The sequence below is a fragment of the Arachis duranensis genome, chromosome 2 (genome assembly GCF_000817695.3).
Source record: "Arachis duranensis cultivar V14167 chromosome 2, aradu.V14167.gnm2.J7QH, whole genome shotgun sequence".
NCBI classification, from domain to species: domain Eukaryota; kingdom Viridiplantae; phylum Streptophyta; class Magnoliopsida; order Fabales; family Fabaceae; genus Arachis; species Arachis duranensis.
Window position 1 is genome coordinate 92,907,525 of NC_029773.3, and position 19,395 is coordinate 92,926,919.

Consider the following 19,395-nt stretch of genomic DNA (forward strand, 5'->3'; position numbering starts at 1 on the left):
CTAAAATAATAACCCTAATTGTCATGTTCGATAATATTGTTAATCAAGCGTAGTGAATTTTGTAACAATTTAATATTTTTCTGGACGTCAAATATATATTTATATGTATAATTACATATTCGTGTCATCATCTCTTTTGTAAATTTTGAGCAGTCAAAAGAATAATTAAAAAATTGCAGGAAAAAAATAATGTGTAATACATTAATATGAATCTAAATTAGTATATTTCACCAGTGCAGTGCATAATACAAATCGTAAGTACTGATTTCTATAAAAAGAAATTGTGGTTTATGATTTTATAAATTATAATTTTTTAAAATTAAAAAAATAAATCAACTTACAATTTTTAATTATTTTTTATTTTATTTAAAATTATAATTCACAATTTTTATTATTTTTTTAAATATTTTATCTTATTTAAAATCGTTACCACCCTTTATTTTCTTTATCCAATACTTTTCATATGGCTGTATTATATGAATTGTAATATTAGCCGAAAAGGAACGCTATTTTGTGGAGTTGTACTACACCAACCCTTGATTTTCTTTTTTCTTTAGGGTACATTTGTACTACATCGTTGACTAGGGTCGCACTATTCTTTTTCCACGACAACAATAATGAATTGTACACATGAAATAAAATAAAATTAAAACTTATCCATTTATCTTCGGTTCTTCACCAAGTTTGTTAAAGCCTGTATCATTCTAATTAAGTACTATAATCACATGAACACGTGTATCCTGCATTATTTTGCATCATGATTAATTGATTAGATTGGTGTTATTTATTAGGTACCGAGATAATGAGATGATGAGTGACAATGTGTTGTGTTGTAATAAGAAGTGATGTTAGGAACAACAAATTGGACACATCAAACTAAAAAGTGCTGTAAAGTTATCTAAGACGGTTCTGAAGTACATGCCATGTCTTTGCCGCTTCAATGGGACTGTTCAAGATTTTCTACTATTTTAATTTATAATAAAAATTTAAAAAACCAAATTGAACATTACCTCTTCGGTATTTCTAGCCATCAATTTGGAAAACATTCTTAGGACGTACAGACAATTTTCTAAGTCATGGAAATGTTGATCTTTCAACTACATAAAGAAATTATCAAGCAGTGAAGATTACCTTCGATAATAAAACAAAACATTCCACTGCCAAAAGAAAAGAATAATAAAACCCTTAATGGGCCTAACAGAGGCCCAATATTTAAAGCAAAAGAAAAGAATAATAAAACCTTAATGGGCCCATGAGGCCCAATATTAAAGCAAAAGATAACACATCATTACCATTCTTGTTTTAAATATTAACAAACACTCCTTATTTCTTAATTAGTCTCTTGAACAAAATAAAATAAAACTGATCTGTAGATAGCATGCCATAATGAAGGAAATTAAACAAAGCAAAGTATTATTCTACAATAATAATTTTATTACAAAAGTAATTATTATTTACATACAGTGTAGTAGTATTATTTTTTCATTGTTTTACTTGGAAACTTCTTCGTCTTCGTCGCCGTCGACCCGTCCGACGTCGTTGAAGGCCTGTCCTGTCATCTGGTCAGATGCTTTCAAGGCTTCGGCCACCGCAACCGGTCGCGTCTTTTGCAATCTCACCGTTGACGGCTTGTCTCCGGCGGCGGCGGTTTCCAGATCTCTGTTGTATCCTCCACCACCTTCCACCTTAAGCTCTTCCATTTTCCTCCTTGCTTCTTCCTCTGCTCCGCTCAAGTTTTCCTTCACTCATAATCAAAACATCATTATATTACTCGGCAAATATATCTCAACTAAATTGATAGAAACAACTCAGTCGCATGCAACTTTATACGGTAAAATTGATAATTGAGAGCAGCTACATAAAAATTTAATTAAATCAGTCAAATACCGACTCTCAACTATTAACTTTATTCACCAACTAAAATAATAGTTGACAATAATTTTTTTTTAATTGAAAATAGTTATCATATTTCTTATATTTGACCATAGTAGTTGAAATTTTTTGTAAAAAGATGAACAAAATTGAAGACCTTGGTCTTGTCCTTAGCTTCAGTGGTTTTGTGCTTTGCTGCCTCGGCAGTTTCTGAAGCCTTGTTCTCTGTTGCTTCCTTCATATCATAAGCTTTGTCCTTTGTTGCTTCAACTGTGTCTGCACTCTTCTGCTTTGTTTCTTCTTTCTTGCCTCCCAAGAAACCCATCGCCCTCTCCTTCAGCTCCCCAAGCTTCCCCACCGTGGTGTCCTTCCCTTCCTTCGCCTTCTCCGAAGCATAATCTCTGTACTCACCTATGTCCAACACCCTCATCATTCTTAAACTTCCAATTTTAAACATCTGATTATTCTAAAAAATTATTCTAAAAAATTAGTATTACTTACCACCCTTTTCCACTGTCTTGTCCTTGGCTTCCTTAGCCTTATCCATGGTTGCATCTTTAGCTTCCTTGGCTTTTTGAGATGCAGCATCTTTTGTTTCTTTTGCTTTCTGTGATGCATAATCTGTGTATTCACCTGCCTTTTCCCCTGTAGCATCTTTTGATTCTTTTACCTTTTCAGCTGCATAATCTAATATTATTTCAATTAGTCTATAAATAACACTAAGATACATTGTTTTTGTTTGGCATATTCTATTGGTGTTACCTAGAAGTATATGAAGATTAAATAAAAGAGTTATTGAAGGAAAAAATCTGAATTCTAAAGCAGAAACAAAATTAGAATTAACCATCTAAATATATGTATGAACTTACCAGCTTCTTCCTTTGTGTAATCTTTTGCATTCTTAGCTTTTCCAACAGAGATATCTCTGACTTCACCAGCACCAAATCCTCCCAATTCTTCACCTGTATTTGTTGTAGTTATATCTGATGATGCTGCATTTGTAGTGTTGTCTCTTTTGCCAACAACAGCATCTTTAGCACTTTCATATGTGTCATGAACTGCTCTTAGCACTGAACCAATTACACCTGGCTTTTGTTGTTGTTGTTCATCATGATCATGGTTTCTGGCTTTGTTAACTTGTTCAAGATCTTTTGCAGTTTGTTCAGCGCTTTCTTCCTTCAATTGTTCCCTTGACTCCATGATTGATGATGCTAATAATCACTCAAATAATTTGTAATGGATGTGAAAGAATTAAGGTGGTGTTTGATAATTTATATGATAAGATTATAAGGATAGTATAGGAAGGTTTGTGACGGTTGGTGTGAGTGGACACGTGTTAATAGAATAGAGAACCACGTGGAAGAAAGGGTAATGACACGTGGCAACCATGCTTAGGAGGTTTGACACGTTGTGTTTGAGAAGTGACATGACATATTCTACATTGTTCTCACTTCTAAGAATTCTTAAGGCATTATTATTATTATAAACATAGATGCCCTCTTATGTTTGGAAACCTGAGAGGATGAGAGTTGTAATGTCCACGTGGCAATTTGTAAAAAAAAAAAAAACAATGAGTTTCATACTTTATAGTCAACCCGGTTCTGTTGACCAATGCATCATCACCTTTTAGTAGTATAATTTGAAATTGGAAGAGTTTGATTTCGGAAGAATTACTTAGGAGTCATGATATAAATATAAAAGAGTAAAGCAAATTTTAAAAGTTTTGAAAATATTTTTAAATTTTATTTTGTTTTAATTTTATCATGAAAATTTTTTATTTGTATTAAACATATTTTTGACGGTTAAATTTTTAAAAAGTTTAAGACTAATATAACAATAATACATGAAAATTATATTTAATATGCTTGTGTTGAAAGTTATTCTGATAAAATTATTGTTGAATTGGTTTTAAATTTTTTAAAAAATTAGTCGTCAAGTATATATTTGATACAAATAAAAAACTTATAGGACAAATTTAAAACAAAATAAAATTTAAGAATATTTTTAAAATTTTTAAAAAACTTCAAAAACAAAAAATTACCCAATATAAAATTATCATTGTGGACTAACACATATTTATGATCTATTTTATTTCATCAATTTAATAAGAATAAAATCAAACATTTTTTTATTTTTGTTTAGAATTGTATAAAAATTACATTCAATATAAATAGTAATTTAAGGAGTTTGGTCCTTGATATACCATAATCACATTTTGTTAGGGTAATTGGCAATATAAACAATTTGAATTAATCATCATAAATTCTAATGTTTAATCTCCTAAGCCAAACTGAATGAAGTATCATATGGAAGACATCAAATCTTTTAGGAGGATAATGCACTTCAAAGTGTCTCCTAATGTTGTCCACTCTCCGTTGCATCCTTATATATTGTCTTGATGAGATGTTTGTTAGAATCTCCTTCAATTTTGGAATGTCTCTTGAAGAAACTTCAACTGAAAAAGACTTCCAATTCAAGACATCACTAAATGGAGGGATATAGTGGTCAGAAATAAGCACAGGAACACAACCTGTGTAAATTGCCTCAACTACCCTTGGGCTTGCCACCTCATACCCACTAGGGCAAAGACAAAACTTGCTCTTTCTAAGCATACCATAGTAGGAAACCCCCTTTGGAAGGTACTTGTGGACTTGAATATCTTCATCCTTGTTCTCCCAATGCTCAAGTATAATGGGCCTAATGGGCCCATGAACCCCACCGGCAAAGAAGGCCAAAATTGAGCGTTTAGATGCGGAAGGCCCACCAAGAAAACCATCTATTGTACCTACATTTTTACAAGGATTTTCAGGAGTCTTTGGTGTATCAATAGTATTTTTATTACAGTGGAAATTCAAGTGCAGTCAACTTCACTTAGGCTGCATTTGTTTTCGAGAACAGGACAGGACAAGACATTGAGAACAGGATATGACAAAACACTAATGGATAGAGACACAAAATTGTGTTCTTGTATTCTGTTTGGTGATAAACTATAACAAATTATAAAAATCTAATTTATTCTATTTTTTTTCATTAAAAAAATTTGAAATAAAAAAATATAATAATAAAAAATATAATTATGAAAAATTAGTAAGAATAATGAAAGAAAAAATAAAAAATAAGTTGCGTTTCTTGTTAGTGTCTCAGTGTCCTTCCTGTCAGGATAGACACAAAATACACTAATTCAGTGTCTCTGGACACACTATCTCTGTCCATGTCTCCTCTGGCAAACACGATTTTGTATCTCAGTGTCCTGTCTCTGTAAACAAACGCAGCCTTAAAGTTGATAACTGATAGTCGTTATATGAAAATTTAGTCAAATCACTCAAATTATTTAACGGCTCTCAGCTATCAACTTCATGTGAAGTTGACTGCACCTGAGTTTTCACCACTCACCTATTTTGATTGAAATTAAGTGAAAAGTGACTATAATTGAAAATTACTAAATTACTAATGATGAGAATAACCTAATAACCTGTTTGGAGATTGATTTCAGGAAGAGAAACATCTTTTGTAGGGTTGAATCCTTCAGAGGTGTTGGCATTGCACAATACACGTATAGAGTTCTTGTATAAGTAAGGAATAGAGAATGAAGTCTCTGGCCCCTAAAAAAACTTGAATAATCAATCTCAACATTATTATCATTTTGTGTATTCATATGCATCTAAGATCATCATAGAACTAATATGATCACATTATGAATACAAATGTAATTCTGGACTCGATCAACGGTGATTAGACCGTCACTTTCTCACTTTACCAACCTTCTTATTTTAAAGGAACTAGTTTCGAATCGAGTTAGACCTACTTACCCAATCATGGCAAGAAAGCATGAAATGATCAGCACCAAGGCTTCGATTCCAATAAGGATATCTTCCAGCAATGAGATTGATATAATCCTTGACGGTTGTTCTTATGGGGCCGAAATCTCGCGAGTTCCTCTCGTACACAAATCGGACCATCATTACTACACTGAAGGGAAGGAAGAACACATGAGCTTTCTTAGGATCCCTTGTTCGAAATTGCTCATTCATCTCAATAGCATGGATGAAATTACCCTCCATTGAGTATATGCTTTTGCATGGTCCATTATGAAAAATTGGAGGCTCCCCTTCTTTATAGACAAATACTTTGAATTGTTTCTCCATTTCTAAATAGCTCCTACATACCATATCAAGGATATTTAATATAACCAGTGATGATCACTTAGTACTAATCAATGTTTATAACGTAGTTACTCATCATAATTTCTGAATGGATTGTTTAGAAACAACAACAAGACGGATAGGGATGGGTTTTCACACTACTGACTCCACCCCGCCCTACCTTATCTTAGATAGACTCCGTCTTGTTACTACCAGCGAGTACGAGTTGTACTACCTAGTATTATTCACTAGGAATTACAATCAATTTGAGTTGGTTGAGTGGTCAGTTCACTCTCATCTGCTTAAACAACAAACTTTTAAATGAAACTCAGATTCACGACGGATTAGTCTTTGGCCTGTCAGGCTAAGGATGCCATAAGCAACCAAAAAGAAAAATTCACTAGGAATTCCTATGGCCCATTAGTTTTCCCTTGAAATACTCCCCAGTATTATTTATAATCATAGTAATTAATATCTAACTATCACTTAAAATAAAATTTCTTGGTTTGATAAGCAAGTATAAACATTACACTTCGAATTAATTATTATAAATTAAGGGCATTTTGATTAATAATTTTCTGATAGTACTTTCTTAATTAGTGTACAAATAATTAAAATGAGACATATTATGATTACTAAATATGTTACCTGTGAAATGCTTTGGCATTCCTATAGACTGGACCTATTGGAACATAGTCTTGATCAAGTGTTTGATTCCAATTTCTTGCATCTCTAATAGCAGCTCTAGCTTGTAGCAAACCTGCTTCAGTTCTATCTAAGATGCTGAATTTTCTTTGGGGAACAACATAAGATTCATTCAAAGGAGCTGAACTTGCCCAAGTTTTTGAGATGTCATGATCAACTACCGCAGTTTGGTTCTGTTCCCAAAAAGGAAAAACAAAAAAAGAAAAAAAATGAGTCCTCATCTTTAGTGAATTATAAATAAAACTGTTAATGTTAACATATATTTTTCAAAATTATAAAATTTAATATAATTTTATATATTAATAAATATCTATTTATTTTTATTAGATTTATGTTATTGAAGTAATTTTAAAATTAAAAATAATTTTACCAAACAGAATTTTTATAACTTAATAGGTATAGAAATTCACTTTTATTATGATTTACCAAACATACATTATATAATTTTTGAAAAGCTATTTAAAAAATCGGTAATATTAGGGAGACAAGAAAAAAAAAAGTCAAAACTTGTCTTATGTAATATTTATTAATTATCGTAACAATTAATGAATGCTAAATAAGGCAAGTTATGTCTATTTATGGCTCGATTTCTGTTAAAAAAACACTAGCTTTAATATAATAAACTACTTTTTAAAAACCAAAATTTTACCAAATTGAGAGTAAGATTATATTGCTAGATACAAAATGACCGGGGATGCATTTTCTTACTTTCCCTTGACAAAAATTAAGAAATTAAACTTAAAATCAAGAGTAATTTAAAACTAATATTACTATTATACTTTGAATCTATGCATGTTGACTCATTGTTAACACATCAACAAATAATAATGGTTGGCTCTATACATTTGAAATTTCAAAAACATAAAACAAAGCATACTTGCAACAACTTCATTATTCTTCAAAGATCAAATTGAAACATCAGTCAACCCTTACTACTAGACTATACTTAATAGCCTAAACATATACCATGTTCTAGTAAAAGATTTTTTTTTTTAATAAGAAAAAGAAATTAGAAAAAAAGGGAAAGAAAAGAAAGAGATCTTACATATTGTTCCGGAAGAGAAAGTGGTGGAGAAGAGAAGTAAGAGAGGTTATTGAAGAAAAACATGTGTTGATCATCAAAGGCATGCATAGTTTTGTTGTCATCACCATTGTTGATGAATAAAGAAGAAGAATTAGGAGAAGAAGAAGGAGTTATAGAGCTCCAAAGTAGTGGCACCAAGGTATTATTATTATTATTATTACTTGGACCATTCAGAAAAGCAAAAGTAAGTGCCATAACCATTACAAGAGGAACAACCATCAACAACAATGGCTTCAATGATGAAGAACCACACCAATAACAAAAACCCATTATTGTAATGATGATTTGATTTCAAAGTTGAAGCCTTTTTGGGATTTCAGAATCTGGGCATGCATGATTTTAATTTAATCCTCCCTTCTTTTCATGTTACAGCTGCCTCTTCTCTGTGGCTTCAGTTACAAATGTACACATGGCAGCAGAAACTCATGCATGCAATTAACTCTCTCTCTCTCTCTCTCTTTGATATCTCCCACTATTAGAGTATTCCAAATCCGATTTTGACTGCATTTGAATTCTATTTAAAAGTTTATTGTAGATTAATAAATTATTATATATATAAAAAAATTTAAATTTTTATATTTATTTAAATAAACGAGTAAGATTATCATTTAAATCAACTAAGTTAATTTCACTTCTTATTTTATGTATTTTTAAATATAACAACGGGTGTAATTGCCACAAAAGTGATCGGTCACAAAATTTTGATTTAAAGTAATATTTTAGCGATTAAAAAAAATCGCCACTAATTGTTTAGCAACTTTTTATTTTAAAACGATTATTCAACTACCATTATATATTTGGCGGCAGCTAAAAACTGCCGCTATCTGACTCTAAAACTGCCGCAATATGTTAGAATTCTTGTAGTTAGCGAAGCTAGCATCGGGCCCAAAACTATTGATTAGTAATATTTGATGGCTTAAATTTTCTGGCGACAAAAACCTTGAATTTATCGAAACATACATAGGATCCAAAACCGAGAATAGGGTTTAATTCGTGCCAGTTTGGGGTGGCTCATATATTAAGATCATATCATCATGAGTGGCATTATTATGTGTGTGTGTGAAATCTATAGTGGAATTCTTCATGGGTAAAGAAACTTGAAGAATTTGATATACTAATATGAATGGTGGTTGAATTTGTATATCTTCCATGGGATTCTAGAATCTAGATGATATTTGACTCAAATTTTAAATTAAAATGTTGGATTGATTCATTTTCCTATTTTTAAGAGACTTGACTATAACTTAAAAAGGAAATTATATTTTAAAAATATTTGAATGAAATCTGGAAAAAAAATAGTTAGAATAATAAGAAACTGCTAATGATTGGGTAGGACTGAATTTAATATTTAGATATTTTAACATAAATTAATTTGAATTATGAATAACTTATAAAAACCAAAAATAAATATTATTATTAGAAATTTGAATAATATTACACATTCATATTTTTATATGAATTAAGTCTAATCAAATTATTAATAAAATTTTAAAAAATAATAATATATATTTAAATCTGTTTTATAAATTAAGTCTAATTAAATTAAACAATATCTAATTCGACCAAACTTAATTGTGGTTCCATAAAAAGAACAAGGGACTCTTAAGTATTATTTTTCTTTTCATATTAACTAAAATTTAAAATTACTTCTTAAAAAATATATTTGACTAATATAGATATCGCTCCTTTTAATAGTGAATATACGAGTAATTGTAAGATGCAGTTGTGCATATGAACAATTTGGATAAGATCATTCCAAATTGTATTTGCATAAAAGAAAAAAAAAATTAGCTCTTAAATTAGTTATTATTTACTCGTGTATAAATATATATATCATTTTAGTTTTTTTATATTTTAACATATATTTTATATTGATGATTAATTTTAGAAGTATTTATAAATTAGATCATATTCAATATTCAAATATTGGTAATATTTTTTTATTTTTCACGGTATCCTTTAAATCGACAGACCAAAAACTAATTCGCTGCGGTACTGAGTTTTATTTAAGAGTTTGCCACTGACCAATAAATTGCTGCATGCATAAGGTGGGATTCAAACCGACACTTACTTAAACAGACTAGTGAACTAACCATTTAAACCAATCCAATTTAGCTACCATCCGTAATATTTATTTGCATCTAATCCACAAAATGATCGAATCTACACTTTAACAGGATCGATTCACTCACATCTGTATTTGCGGATTCAATTTGCATATCCATACTAAATAATAAATAAATAATATATACATTTTATTTATATTTTAATTTGATTAATCATTATTATTTATATATATTGTATCATTTGAAATAAATAATCCTTTTTTTCTTGTGTCTTTGTATTTCTATTTTTTATACATACATCATATCATTGATATTGAGAAACATAAGATCCAAAACAAAATAGAATATAAGATATTTATACAATAATGACAACAAACTCTTATTTATTAGGGTGAGAAAGATTCAACATACTCAAATTATATAAACTTCTTGGCTATCTATCTAATTAATGATCATGAATTTTAATGTTCAATCTTCTAAGCCAAACAGAATGAAGAATCATATGAAAGACATCATATCTCCTAGGTGGATAATGTACCTCAAAATGTCTCCTAATTTGTCCCACTCTTCTTTGCATCTTTATATACTTCCTTGGAGAAACACTCAAAAGAATTTCCTTCAAATTTGGAATATCCTTCAAAGAAACCTCAATTGAGAAACTCTTCCAATTCAATACTTCACTAAATGGAGGGACATAATGGTCAGAAATTAACACAGGAACACAACCGGTGTAAATTGCCTCAACTACCCTTGGGCTTGCAACCTCATACCCACTAGGGCAAAGACAAAACTTACTTTTTCTAAGCATACTATAATATGAAACACCCTTTGGAAGGGTCTTGTAGAGTTTAATATCTTTATCCTTGTTGAACCAATGATCAAGGAGAATGGGCCTAACGGGCCCATGATTCCTGCCTGCATAGAAGGCCAAAATGGGCCTTTGTGATGGTGATGGCCCACCAATAAAAGCATCTATTGAGCCTTTTAGGAGATTGATTTCTGGAAAAGAAACATCCTTTGTGGGATTGAATCTCTCTGAGGTGTTGGCATTGCATAGCACACGGATGGAATTCTTGTGTAGGTTTGGAATGGCAAATGATATCACAGGACCGTGCAGTCGACGACTTCACGTGAAGTTGATAGCTGAGAGCCATTAGATGAAAATTTAGTCAAATCAGTTAAATCATCTAACGACTCTCAGTTATCAACTTCAAATGCAGTTGCTGCACATGAGTTTCCAAAAAAAAAAATTAAAAATTATTTATTACATTATGTCTTACGAATTCTCCTTCCTTATCTATCTCACTATACTTTGAAATGAGACTAGTCTCTATTTTCATTAGCAATTATTAAAAAAAATAAAGAAAACTCACTTAGATAATTAAATAATAATAATTAGCGACAACAAAAATATTTAGTAACAAAAAAAATTTAACCAAAATTAGCGAGAACTTATTTTATTTAGTATTATTAATTACAGTAGGAATTAATAAATAATAAATAAGATAAATTTTAGCTGTTTTTTTTTTTGTCTCCGTAGTATTACCTTAATACAAATAGTAGTCTTGAGAAATTAAATGAAATAACATATTGCTAGAAGAATCAATTATAATGATATTTTTCAAGTCAAATTAATTAAATTCTTAACTAATAATAATAATAAAATCTAAAGAATTAGAGTTAGGTAGTTAATTACATACCCAATCATGGCAAGAAAGCATGAAGTGATCAGCACCAAGGCTTCTGTTCCAAAAGGGATATCTTGAAGCAATGAGATTGATATAATCAATGGTTGTTCTCTTTATGGGACCAAAGTCAAAGTCAGATTTATACACAAATTTGACCATCATTGTTATACTGAAAGGAAGGAAAAAAACATGTGCTTTTTGAGGATCCCTTGTTCTAAATTGGTCATTAATCTCCATTGCATTGATGAAATGCCCTTCTGATGAATATATGCTTAGGCATGGTCCATTATGAAAAACAGGTGGTTCCCCTTCTTCATAGATGAACACTTTGAATTGTTTCTCCATTTCTAAGTAGCTCCTGCCATTTCAATTTTTATAATTAAAAAAAAAGTTTAATTATTATTTTGATTTCTATAATTTCATCAAATTTTCAATTAGGTTCCTATATTTTTTTTTCTTTTCAATAGGTCTCTATACCATATTAAATTTTGTAACTAAGTCTTTACCGTGATAAAAATGTTGAAATTAATAGAATATTCTGTTAAACTATATAGAATATTCAGTCAAGTATTAGACATATTTGTTTTGTTTAACGGAATATTTCGTTAATTCCAGCATTTTTATCACAATAGGAACTTAATTACAAAATCTGATATTGTATAGGGATTCAATTAAAAAAAAAAAGTATAAAGATCTAATTAAAAATTTAATGAAACTATAGAGATTGACAGAATAATTAAACCTAGAAAAAATACATGTATATTTAAATTAGTCAATAAATCAATCAAAATATATATAGGTATCAAATAATAGTGAAACTTTAGCATGAGATAGGAAATATCTATGTATTATACATGCTTAAAATTAACCCTAAAGTATATTTTAATTAAATTAAATTATTCTTATTTCACATCCCAATAATAGTTATAACTCTAAGAAAATTTGATACATAAGAAAATAATGGATTATTAGGTACCTGTGAAATGCCTTAGCATTCCAATACATTGGACCTAATGGAACATAATCTGGATCTTGAGTTTGATTCCAATTTCTAGCTTCTTTAATGGCAGCTCTGGCTTGAATCAGACCAGCTTCTATTCTATCTAACATGCTAAACTCTTTTTTGGGAGGAACAACATGTGATTCATTCAAAGGAGGAAGAGGAACATAATAAGATTCATTCACTTGCCAAGGTTTTGATGACATGTTGAGATCAACTTCATTTTTGTTTAACTGTTCAAATTAAAAGATGCTGCTATTAGTTAACACTTTTTAATTACTTTATCAGTTAATAATATATTTGTTAATTTACTACCTCTGGTTACAAACTAATTGTTATATTTGTTAATAATTAATTATGTTAGATGGTGGAAACTCATGTGAAGTCGATTTTACGTAAAGTTGATACCTGATAGTCGTTGGATAAAAATTTAGTCAAATCAGTAAAATCATCTAACGGCTCTCAGGTATCAACTTCACGTGAAGTTGACTTCACCTGAGTTTCTTCCATGTTAGATACATGCTTTTAAACATTATCCTTTTGATAAAACTTCTTTCTTCTTTATTATCCCCTGCCTCTTTAATAATATGGATATAGTAAGCAAAATATAATTAATTTTTTGTTTACATTTTATTTATAGAATAATTATTTGTGAAAGAAAAACTTTCAAATAGAAAAAAAAATTACTTTTGATTGGAGGTAATAATACCATTTTAAGCTTCTACCTCTCTAGTAATTAATTCTACTCTATGTTAATTAATTAATAAAAATAAAAAGAATAATTGAAATCAGCAAAGGGGATTAGAAAAATAAATAAATAATTGTCAAGAAAAAAATAAAAAGGAAAGAACTCTTACAGATTCATGAAGTGTTGGGGGAGAATATTCATCAGAGATAGCCATAGTTTTGTTCTTCTCCTCCTTAGTAAGCATGACATCATCACTTCCACCATTATTGTTTGAAAATAATGAAGAAGATGAATTATTATTATTATTAGAAGAGGAAGAAAATTTGTGTTTTCCATTTAAGACCAAGGTGGTGGAAACACTTGGACCATGGAAAAATAAAGCAAGAACCATAACAATTACAAGAGGAACCATGAACAACAATAACTTCATGGATGTTGATGATGATGAAGAAGAAGAATTTGCCATTGATAGATGAATTTCAAAATTAAACCCTTTAATTTAGTTTGAGAATTTTTGCCATCATGGACACAAATATAGCTAGAGCTTTCTCTTTTCTCTTATCTCTTTTTTCTTTTTTCTTTATATGTTAATTTGTCTTAAGCTATAATATATATGTAGCTTAATTTTGCTATGTGTATATTTTTTATAATAAATATTATTTTGATATTAGTATTTTTTAAAAATTAAACACGTTTTTTATTTTGTTAATTAAAAGTTTAATTACTCTATTGGTCTTTATAGTTTTACGAAATTTTTAATTAGGTCCTTGTATTTTTTTTCTTTTTAATTGAGTCATTGCACTAATTTTTTTTTTATTGGATCCCTATACTTTTCTTTTTTTTATTTGGATTTCTGCACCAATTTTTTGTTTAGTTAAATTCCTATAAAATTAAGGCAATTACTGTTAAGAGGGACCTAATTAGAAAAAAATTAGTGCATAAATCCAATTAAAAAAAATATAGGGACCTAATTGAAAATTTTGCGAAACTATAATGACCAACAGAGTAATTAAATCTTAATCAAAAAATAATTTAATATAATTAATTACTAACAATTAAATTTTTATATCGATATAAAAATTATTTGGTGTATAAATAATATTTTTATATATGGTTTTGGGGTTTTATCTCTTCTTTGTCCACATTAATTAAGCCATAGCGCAATAGAAAGAGAGTGATAGAGAAACAAAGGATCCAAACAAAGAAAGAGGGCACATAATGTGTTAAAACAACATTGGACTTTCAATTTATGGCTGAAATTTAGTTCATCAACATCGTATATAGAGAGAGAGGATAGACATGCAAGAATATGTATATTGGATTCGCCATGCAATTTTCTAGATTTCCTTTTATACCCTTCTGTATGTTTGTCCCATTATCCTTTTTTTTTTCTTATTTTATTTATTTATTTTTTGGTTAATTAAGTGATCTTCGATTCCTTTTGGGTTTTGACAAAAATTCCTAATTGCCAATGGTCCAATACGTGTCGTTTGCGAAAGTTGTTTAACTACTTCATGTCGTTTGGAAGGCTTGGATTTTATGCATGTGTTTATTATTGCTAAATAGTTTTTTTTTTACATTAAAATTGAAATATTTATGAATATACCATACTCGTTTAACTTACGACTAATTTTTTTTGTTATAGAAATAAAAGTGATGATATACTTTAACATTATAATTTTTTGTATTTTTTAAAACTGTAAAAAGCACACAAATCGGAGGATTCGATTTCTGTCGGACGGTCCAATTTCTGTATCTCTAATAAATCAGACGATCAAATTTCTGCTTCTCTAATTAAACGATTCCACATTTGAGAATAACACACCAACAATTCACATTTAAAACAAAACACCACTACTACTCTAATATTAAAAATAAATGGTGAAAATATAAAAGCTTTTTATTTGTTAAAGTAGAAATCAAACTAAAATAATTTAAACATGATAAACTTTATTAATTTAGGTATTTGTTTGGTTCCTATCTTAATTTTTAGCATTTTTATTTTTAGAATTCTATAAAAGATAAATAATTAAAATAATAGAAACTTATTACTACAAGAGGAATTATTTCGATTGATAGCCATATTGACAACTAAGTCGTCGCTAAAAATACATGGAGAAATCGAATGTTGGTAATTTTCAACTAATATCCGAGCTGTCGATAATAAATAAAGTTTAATTAATTTCTTTTAAAAATTATTTTACATGTTAAAGTTTATCGATGATGAAAACTGATTATAAAGTTATTTTGATATTAAAAATTTTAATATATATTTACATATGTATAATTAAATTTTAAAAAATAAATAGTTACGGACTAGACCGACGGTAAAGAGCACACGTCAACAATATAATGTAAACTCAAGTGTATTCAACTTCACGTGAAGTTGATAGTTAAAAGTCGTTAAATAAAAATTTAGTCAAATCAGTCAAACCATCTAACGGCTCTTAACTATCAATTTTAAGTGAAGTCGACTGCACCTGAATTTTCACCCAATAATATTATCACGCGCCAATTGACACCAACGTGGCGTCAAAGTTTATCGATGACCAGCCGTGGATAAATTAATGCCTCGAAAAAAAATTGCCTTATTATGGTATAATACATTTGAATTGACCAGACTTTAGTAAATATCAAGAATCTCCATCAACCTAGCAAAGTGCAAATGAAGATGAGATGCATCCCCACCATATATATAAGGATGTATCAAATTAAACACTTAATGGTAATGGAATACATTTATACATCACTAGTTTAGTAATACAAGCATTGAAGTGCATGGGGACCGCAATAACTAAAACACCATCAGCTGGATAGCTACTCCATCAAATTGAACTCCATAAAATGTGGATATTTCGATGCCATAATTGTAATATCAATAAAAATTAAAAAGGATGAAAGTAACAAATAAATTCATAAATATAAAATGTTAGAGTTAAAATAAATTGTAGAAATTAAAAAAAATTAAAAAATATAAATATAAAAAAATATGTAAAAGTAAAAAAAATTTATTAATAAAAATTAAAAAAATAAATTATAAGTGTTTGAATTCAAAAAAATTACTTTAAGATTTTTAATTTTATTCTGTGATACCAAAAAGTTGAGAGAGTTTTAGGTTTCTAAGTGTTTTCTAAAAGAACTAAATTGATTACCATGTTTGCCTCAAACTCTATTTATAGATTAATCTAATGTCAAATGACAGTTACTCCTATAATGATCTTCATCAGTTTTCAAATTTAAATAACCGTCCACACTTGCTTCCTTGACGGCAGTTCTACACCCTACTTTAATGCTTTATGTTAATAACTACTCTCGCACATAGCATGTCTCATAATTTAGGTTTAATTCAAATTTTGAATAAGAGATTGTTTTTAAGTCAATTAAATATTTTGTACTTATGAATTATATATCCAAATATCAATAAGAGATTGTTTTTGTTTCATACTTTTAAACTTGATGTTTTTTTTGGTTGAAAAATAAAGCTATAACAAGGTAAATAAAATGATTAGAACCAAAAGACAAAAAAGACATAGGAATTTAAAAGATAAAAAAAATGAGAAAGAAAAGGTAAAAAAGATTAAGATGAATAAAAAAGAGAAAAAAGATAAAGAAATAGAAAAAGAAAAGAGAAAATAAAAAATAAAGATAAGAATGAGACAAAAATAATATATGATAGAAAAATAAAGAAGATTAGATCATTTTTGTCATATTTTTTTCCCATCAAAATTACCCCTTATTTACAGAATAGTCATTTACTTTGTACTTCGAAAATTTTTTTCCAATCATTTTCTATATGGCTTATTTAATGAGATGTTTGATGAATATTTCATCTTTCTTTTATCATTTCTTTATTCTTTGTTTCTTTTTTAACTTTTAACTGTTCGATTTGTCTAACATTTTCAGTAAGTTGAGTCATGTCATGATAGTGTTGATTTACAAACTTTTTCTTAATTCCAAATTCTAATCCAGTTATAGTAATTTTGACAACTTCAGAGTCTGAACTGAAGTAAAGCATCTATTTCTTATGTTTGTTAATCTAGCCAAATATTTATCAATTAATTCTCCTACATTGCGTTTGATGGAGAATAAATCACTTAAACTAATTCTTAATTCACTACGAAAAAATTGTTTAGGAAACTCTTTTTCTAATTGCATCTAAGAGTGAATTGAATTTGGCTTTAGGGTAGAAAACTATGTAAAGCATTTCTTGTCAATAAAGAGGAAAAAAATTTTATTTTTAAATACTCATTTGACGTCACTTCATTGATTTCGACGGTATAGCGAACAATGTGCTATATTGACGATTTTTCATCTTCTCCAGAGAATGTAGTTAATAACTTAGGAAACTTCTATCCCTCAAGTAATTTAGTTTGTTGGATAAATTCAGGAAAAGGAGACATAAATTGAGGTTGATTTGCAAATCTAACATTAATTCTCGATCTTTTCAGAATTTGTTCAATCACTTAATTGACATCTTGTCTCCCAATATTGTTTTGTCTAAGCCTTTCCAACATATTATCAGCATTTTGACCATGTCTAGACATATGAACATCATAACTAGAAATTGTTCCATCATTTTGGTTGACATTATTGAATCCTAAATTATAGTTGTCATTTTCTTTTAAATTTATCATAGTAGCAATTCTATTAACTTATCTATTTAACTGTTCAATTCTAGTATTTGTGTTTTTTAAGAAAAAACTCAAAACAATCACCATTTGATGAGTTAACATGTTTACTAGATCATAGTAACTCTCTCCCATCTGCTGTCTAATGTTTGCTAAAAATCCAACAGTTTGACTTGATTGATTAACAGCTCTTGACATGTTAGGAAACACATGTCTAGGATTTTCTACCTTAGTAGCAGTAGGTGTAGTAGAATTATATGCATTGTTATTTTCTAAATTAATGGCATGTGACAAGTTATATTGTGATATATCGTAGTGTTTGGTTGATGTTCATGTCTCAATGAGACATAGACACAGTGACACATGTCTGCTGTTTGGTTTGGTGAGATACAAATTTTTGATGGACACGGGAGGACATGGATGGACACGAAGACACTAAATTTGTGTACCTCCAATTTGATGAGACACTGAGATATAATTTGTGAGACACTAATTTTTTACTTTTTCATCCTTATTCAATTTTTAAATTTTTAAAATTTATCCTTTTATCTCTCCAAATATTTTTTTTTACTTCCTCTTTTAGATTTTACAACCAAATTTGTTTTTCCGTTTTTTTCAAAAAAAATTATACATTTAATTTTTTATTTATTTGAATTTTAATTAATCTTTGATAAATTTTAAGCTTTGGTTTTCTATTTTTTTTTAAAAAATTTGTATATTTAATATTTGAATGATAATTTGAGATGATATTAGAAGAAAAAATACTAAAAGAAATAAAAATTTAATGGTAATGACATGTAGCGTTTGAGGTGATGGGTGTGCACTAGTGTTTGGTAAAATTGTGGTTAAATGAAGGATAATTCAGTCGTTTTCAAATATTTGTGTCTTGTTCATTGTTTTTACCAAACACAATACATAAACACAAATATTTTATATCTATGTCTTTAATGTATGTATCTTTGTGTCTATGTCTCATCCTATACATCAACCAAACGGAGCCTACGTGAACCTGACACCCCAAAACTAAAACATTTGACATGACATACGAATTTTGGTAAGAAAGATTTTGAAATATTGAATAGAGACGCATATACAATCTTTGTGTTACCATGGAAGGATATACTCCGATAGCAAGTCCTAAGGCAGTCTCATAATTTAGGCTCAATTCAAATTTTGAATAAGAACTACTTTTTTATTAATGAATTAGAAGATTTTCCTAATACACCGAAACTGACTTTATAAGTTAATAATAATGTTATCTTATATTTATTTGTTTAAAACAACTTTTTTTTTCTTAAGTGATAATAATTTTTTGCCTAACAGTATCACAAAAAATTGGCACAAATAGAAAGATTAGAGAATAAAAATTGTCATATTATAAAATAAAATATTAAAATCTTACCTATTTTGGTCTTTTTTTTACCAAAAATAGAGAAATTCAAATTCACGATTTCTTAGATGAGTACGGAGAAATTATGTCATTTGAGCTATAACTCATTAATAAAGAATATAAGATAAAAAG

General features: G+C 28.8%; 3 protein-coding genes across 4 annotated transcripts; all 3 read right to left on the reverse strand.

The window, feature by feature from the left end:
* Positions 1-1,368: 1,368 nt before the first annotated feature.
* On the reverse strand, positions 1,369-3,125 carry LOC107476234 (late embryogenesis abundant protein ECP63). Of its 2 annotated transcripts, XM_052256944.1 has the most exons (5): positions 2,742-3,125; positions 2,374-2,559; positions 2,162-2,283; positions 2,030-2,128; positions 1,369-1,739 (listed from the first exon to the last, which is right to left on the reverse strand). In XM_052256944.1, the coding sequence occupies exons 1-5, from the start codon at positions 3,070-3,072 to the stop codon at positions 1,491-1,493; spliced, it is 987 nt and encodes a 328-aa protein (XP_052112904.1). In that variant the 5' UTR covers positions 3,073-3,125; the 3' UTR covers positions 1,369-1,490. The 2 variants fall into 2 exon arrangements, with proteins under 2 accessions (XP_052112904.1, XP_015951497.1); XM_016096011.3 differs by having other exon boundaries at positions 2,030-2,283; positions 2,742-3,124.
* An 882-nt stretch (positions 3,126-4,007) lies between these two features.
* On the reverse strand, positions 4,008-8,142 carry LOC107476235 (probable glycosyltransferase At5g03795). Its single transcript, XM_016096012.3, has 5 exons — positions 7,765-8,142; positions 6,663-6,892; positions 5,682-6,030; positions 5,345-5,474; positions 4,008-4,657 (listed from the first exon to the last, which is right to left on the reverse strand). Exons 1-5 carry the CDS (start codon positions 8,071-8,073, stop codon positions 4,122-4,124), a joined length of 1,554 nt encoding a protein of 517 aa, XP_015951498.1. The 5' UTR covers positions 8,074-8,142; the 3' UTR covers positions 4,008-4,121.
* A 2,067-nt stretch (positions 8,143-10,209) lies between these two features.
* Positions 10,210-13,811, reverse strand: LOC107476236 (probable glycosyltransferase At5g03795). Its single transcript, XM_016096013.3, has 4 exons — positions 13,415-13,811; positions 12,534-12,790; positions 11,570-11,915; positions 10,210-10,980 (listed from the first exon to the last, which is right to left on the reverse strand). The coding sequence occupies exons 1-4, from the start codon at positions 13,709-13,711 to the stop codon at positions 10,315-10,317; spliced, it is 1,566 nt and encodes a 521-aa protein (XP_015951499.2). The 5' UTR covers positions 13,712-13,811; the 3' UTR covers positions 10,210-10,314.
* Between the last annotated feature and the right edge of the window lie 5,584 nt (positions 13,812-19,395).

Coding starts and splice junctions, on each gene's coding strand:
- LOC107476236 (XM_016096013.3), bottom strand. CDS start 13,711: ATGGCAAATTCTTCTTCTTCATCATCATCAACATCCATGAAGTTATTG. Junction 11,916..12,533: donor AATGCTAAGGCATTTCACAG/GTACCTAATAAT, acceptor TTGAAATGGCAG/GAGCTACTTAGAAATGGAGA. Junction 10,981..11,569: donor TGCTTTCTTGCCATGATTGG/GTATGTAATTAA, acceptor CGTCGACTGCAC/GGTCCTGTGATATCATTTGC.
- LOC107476234 (XM_016096011.3), bottom strand. CDS start 3,072: ATGGAGTCAAGGGAACAATTGAAGGAAGAAAGCGCTGAACAAACTGCA. Junction 2,560..2,741: donor TTACACAAAGGAAGAAGCTG/GTAAGTTCATAC, acceptor AAATAATATTAG/ATTATGCAGCTGAAAAGGTA. Junction 2,284..2,373: donor CAAGACAGTGGAAAAGGGTG/GTAAGTAATACT, acceptor TGTTGGACATAG/GTGAGTACAGAGATTATGCT.
- LOC107476235 (XM_016096012.3), bottom strand. CDS start 8,073: ATGGGTTTTTGTTATTGGTGTGGTTCTTCATCATTGAAGCCATTGTTG. Junction 6,893..7,764: donor TTTCTCTTCCGGAACAATAT/GTAAGATCTCTT, acceptor TTTTGGGAACAG/AACCAAACTGCGGTAGTTGA. Junction 6,031..6,662: donor AATGCCAAAGCATTTCACAG/GTAACATATTTA, acceptor TATGGTATGTAG/GAGCTATTTAGAAATGGAGA.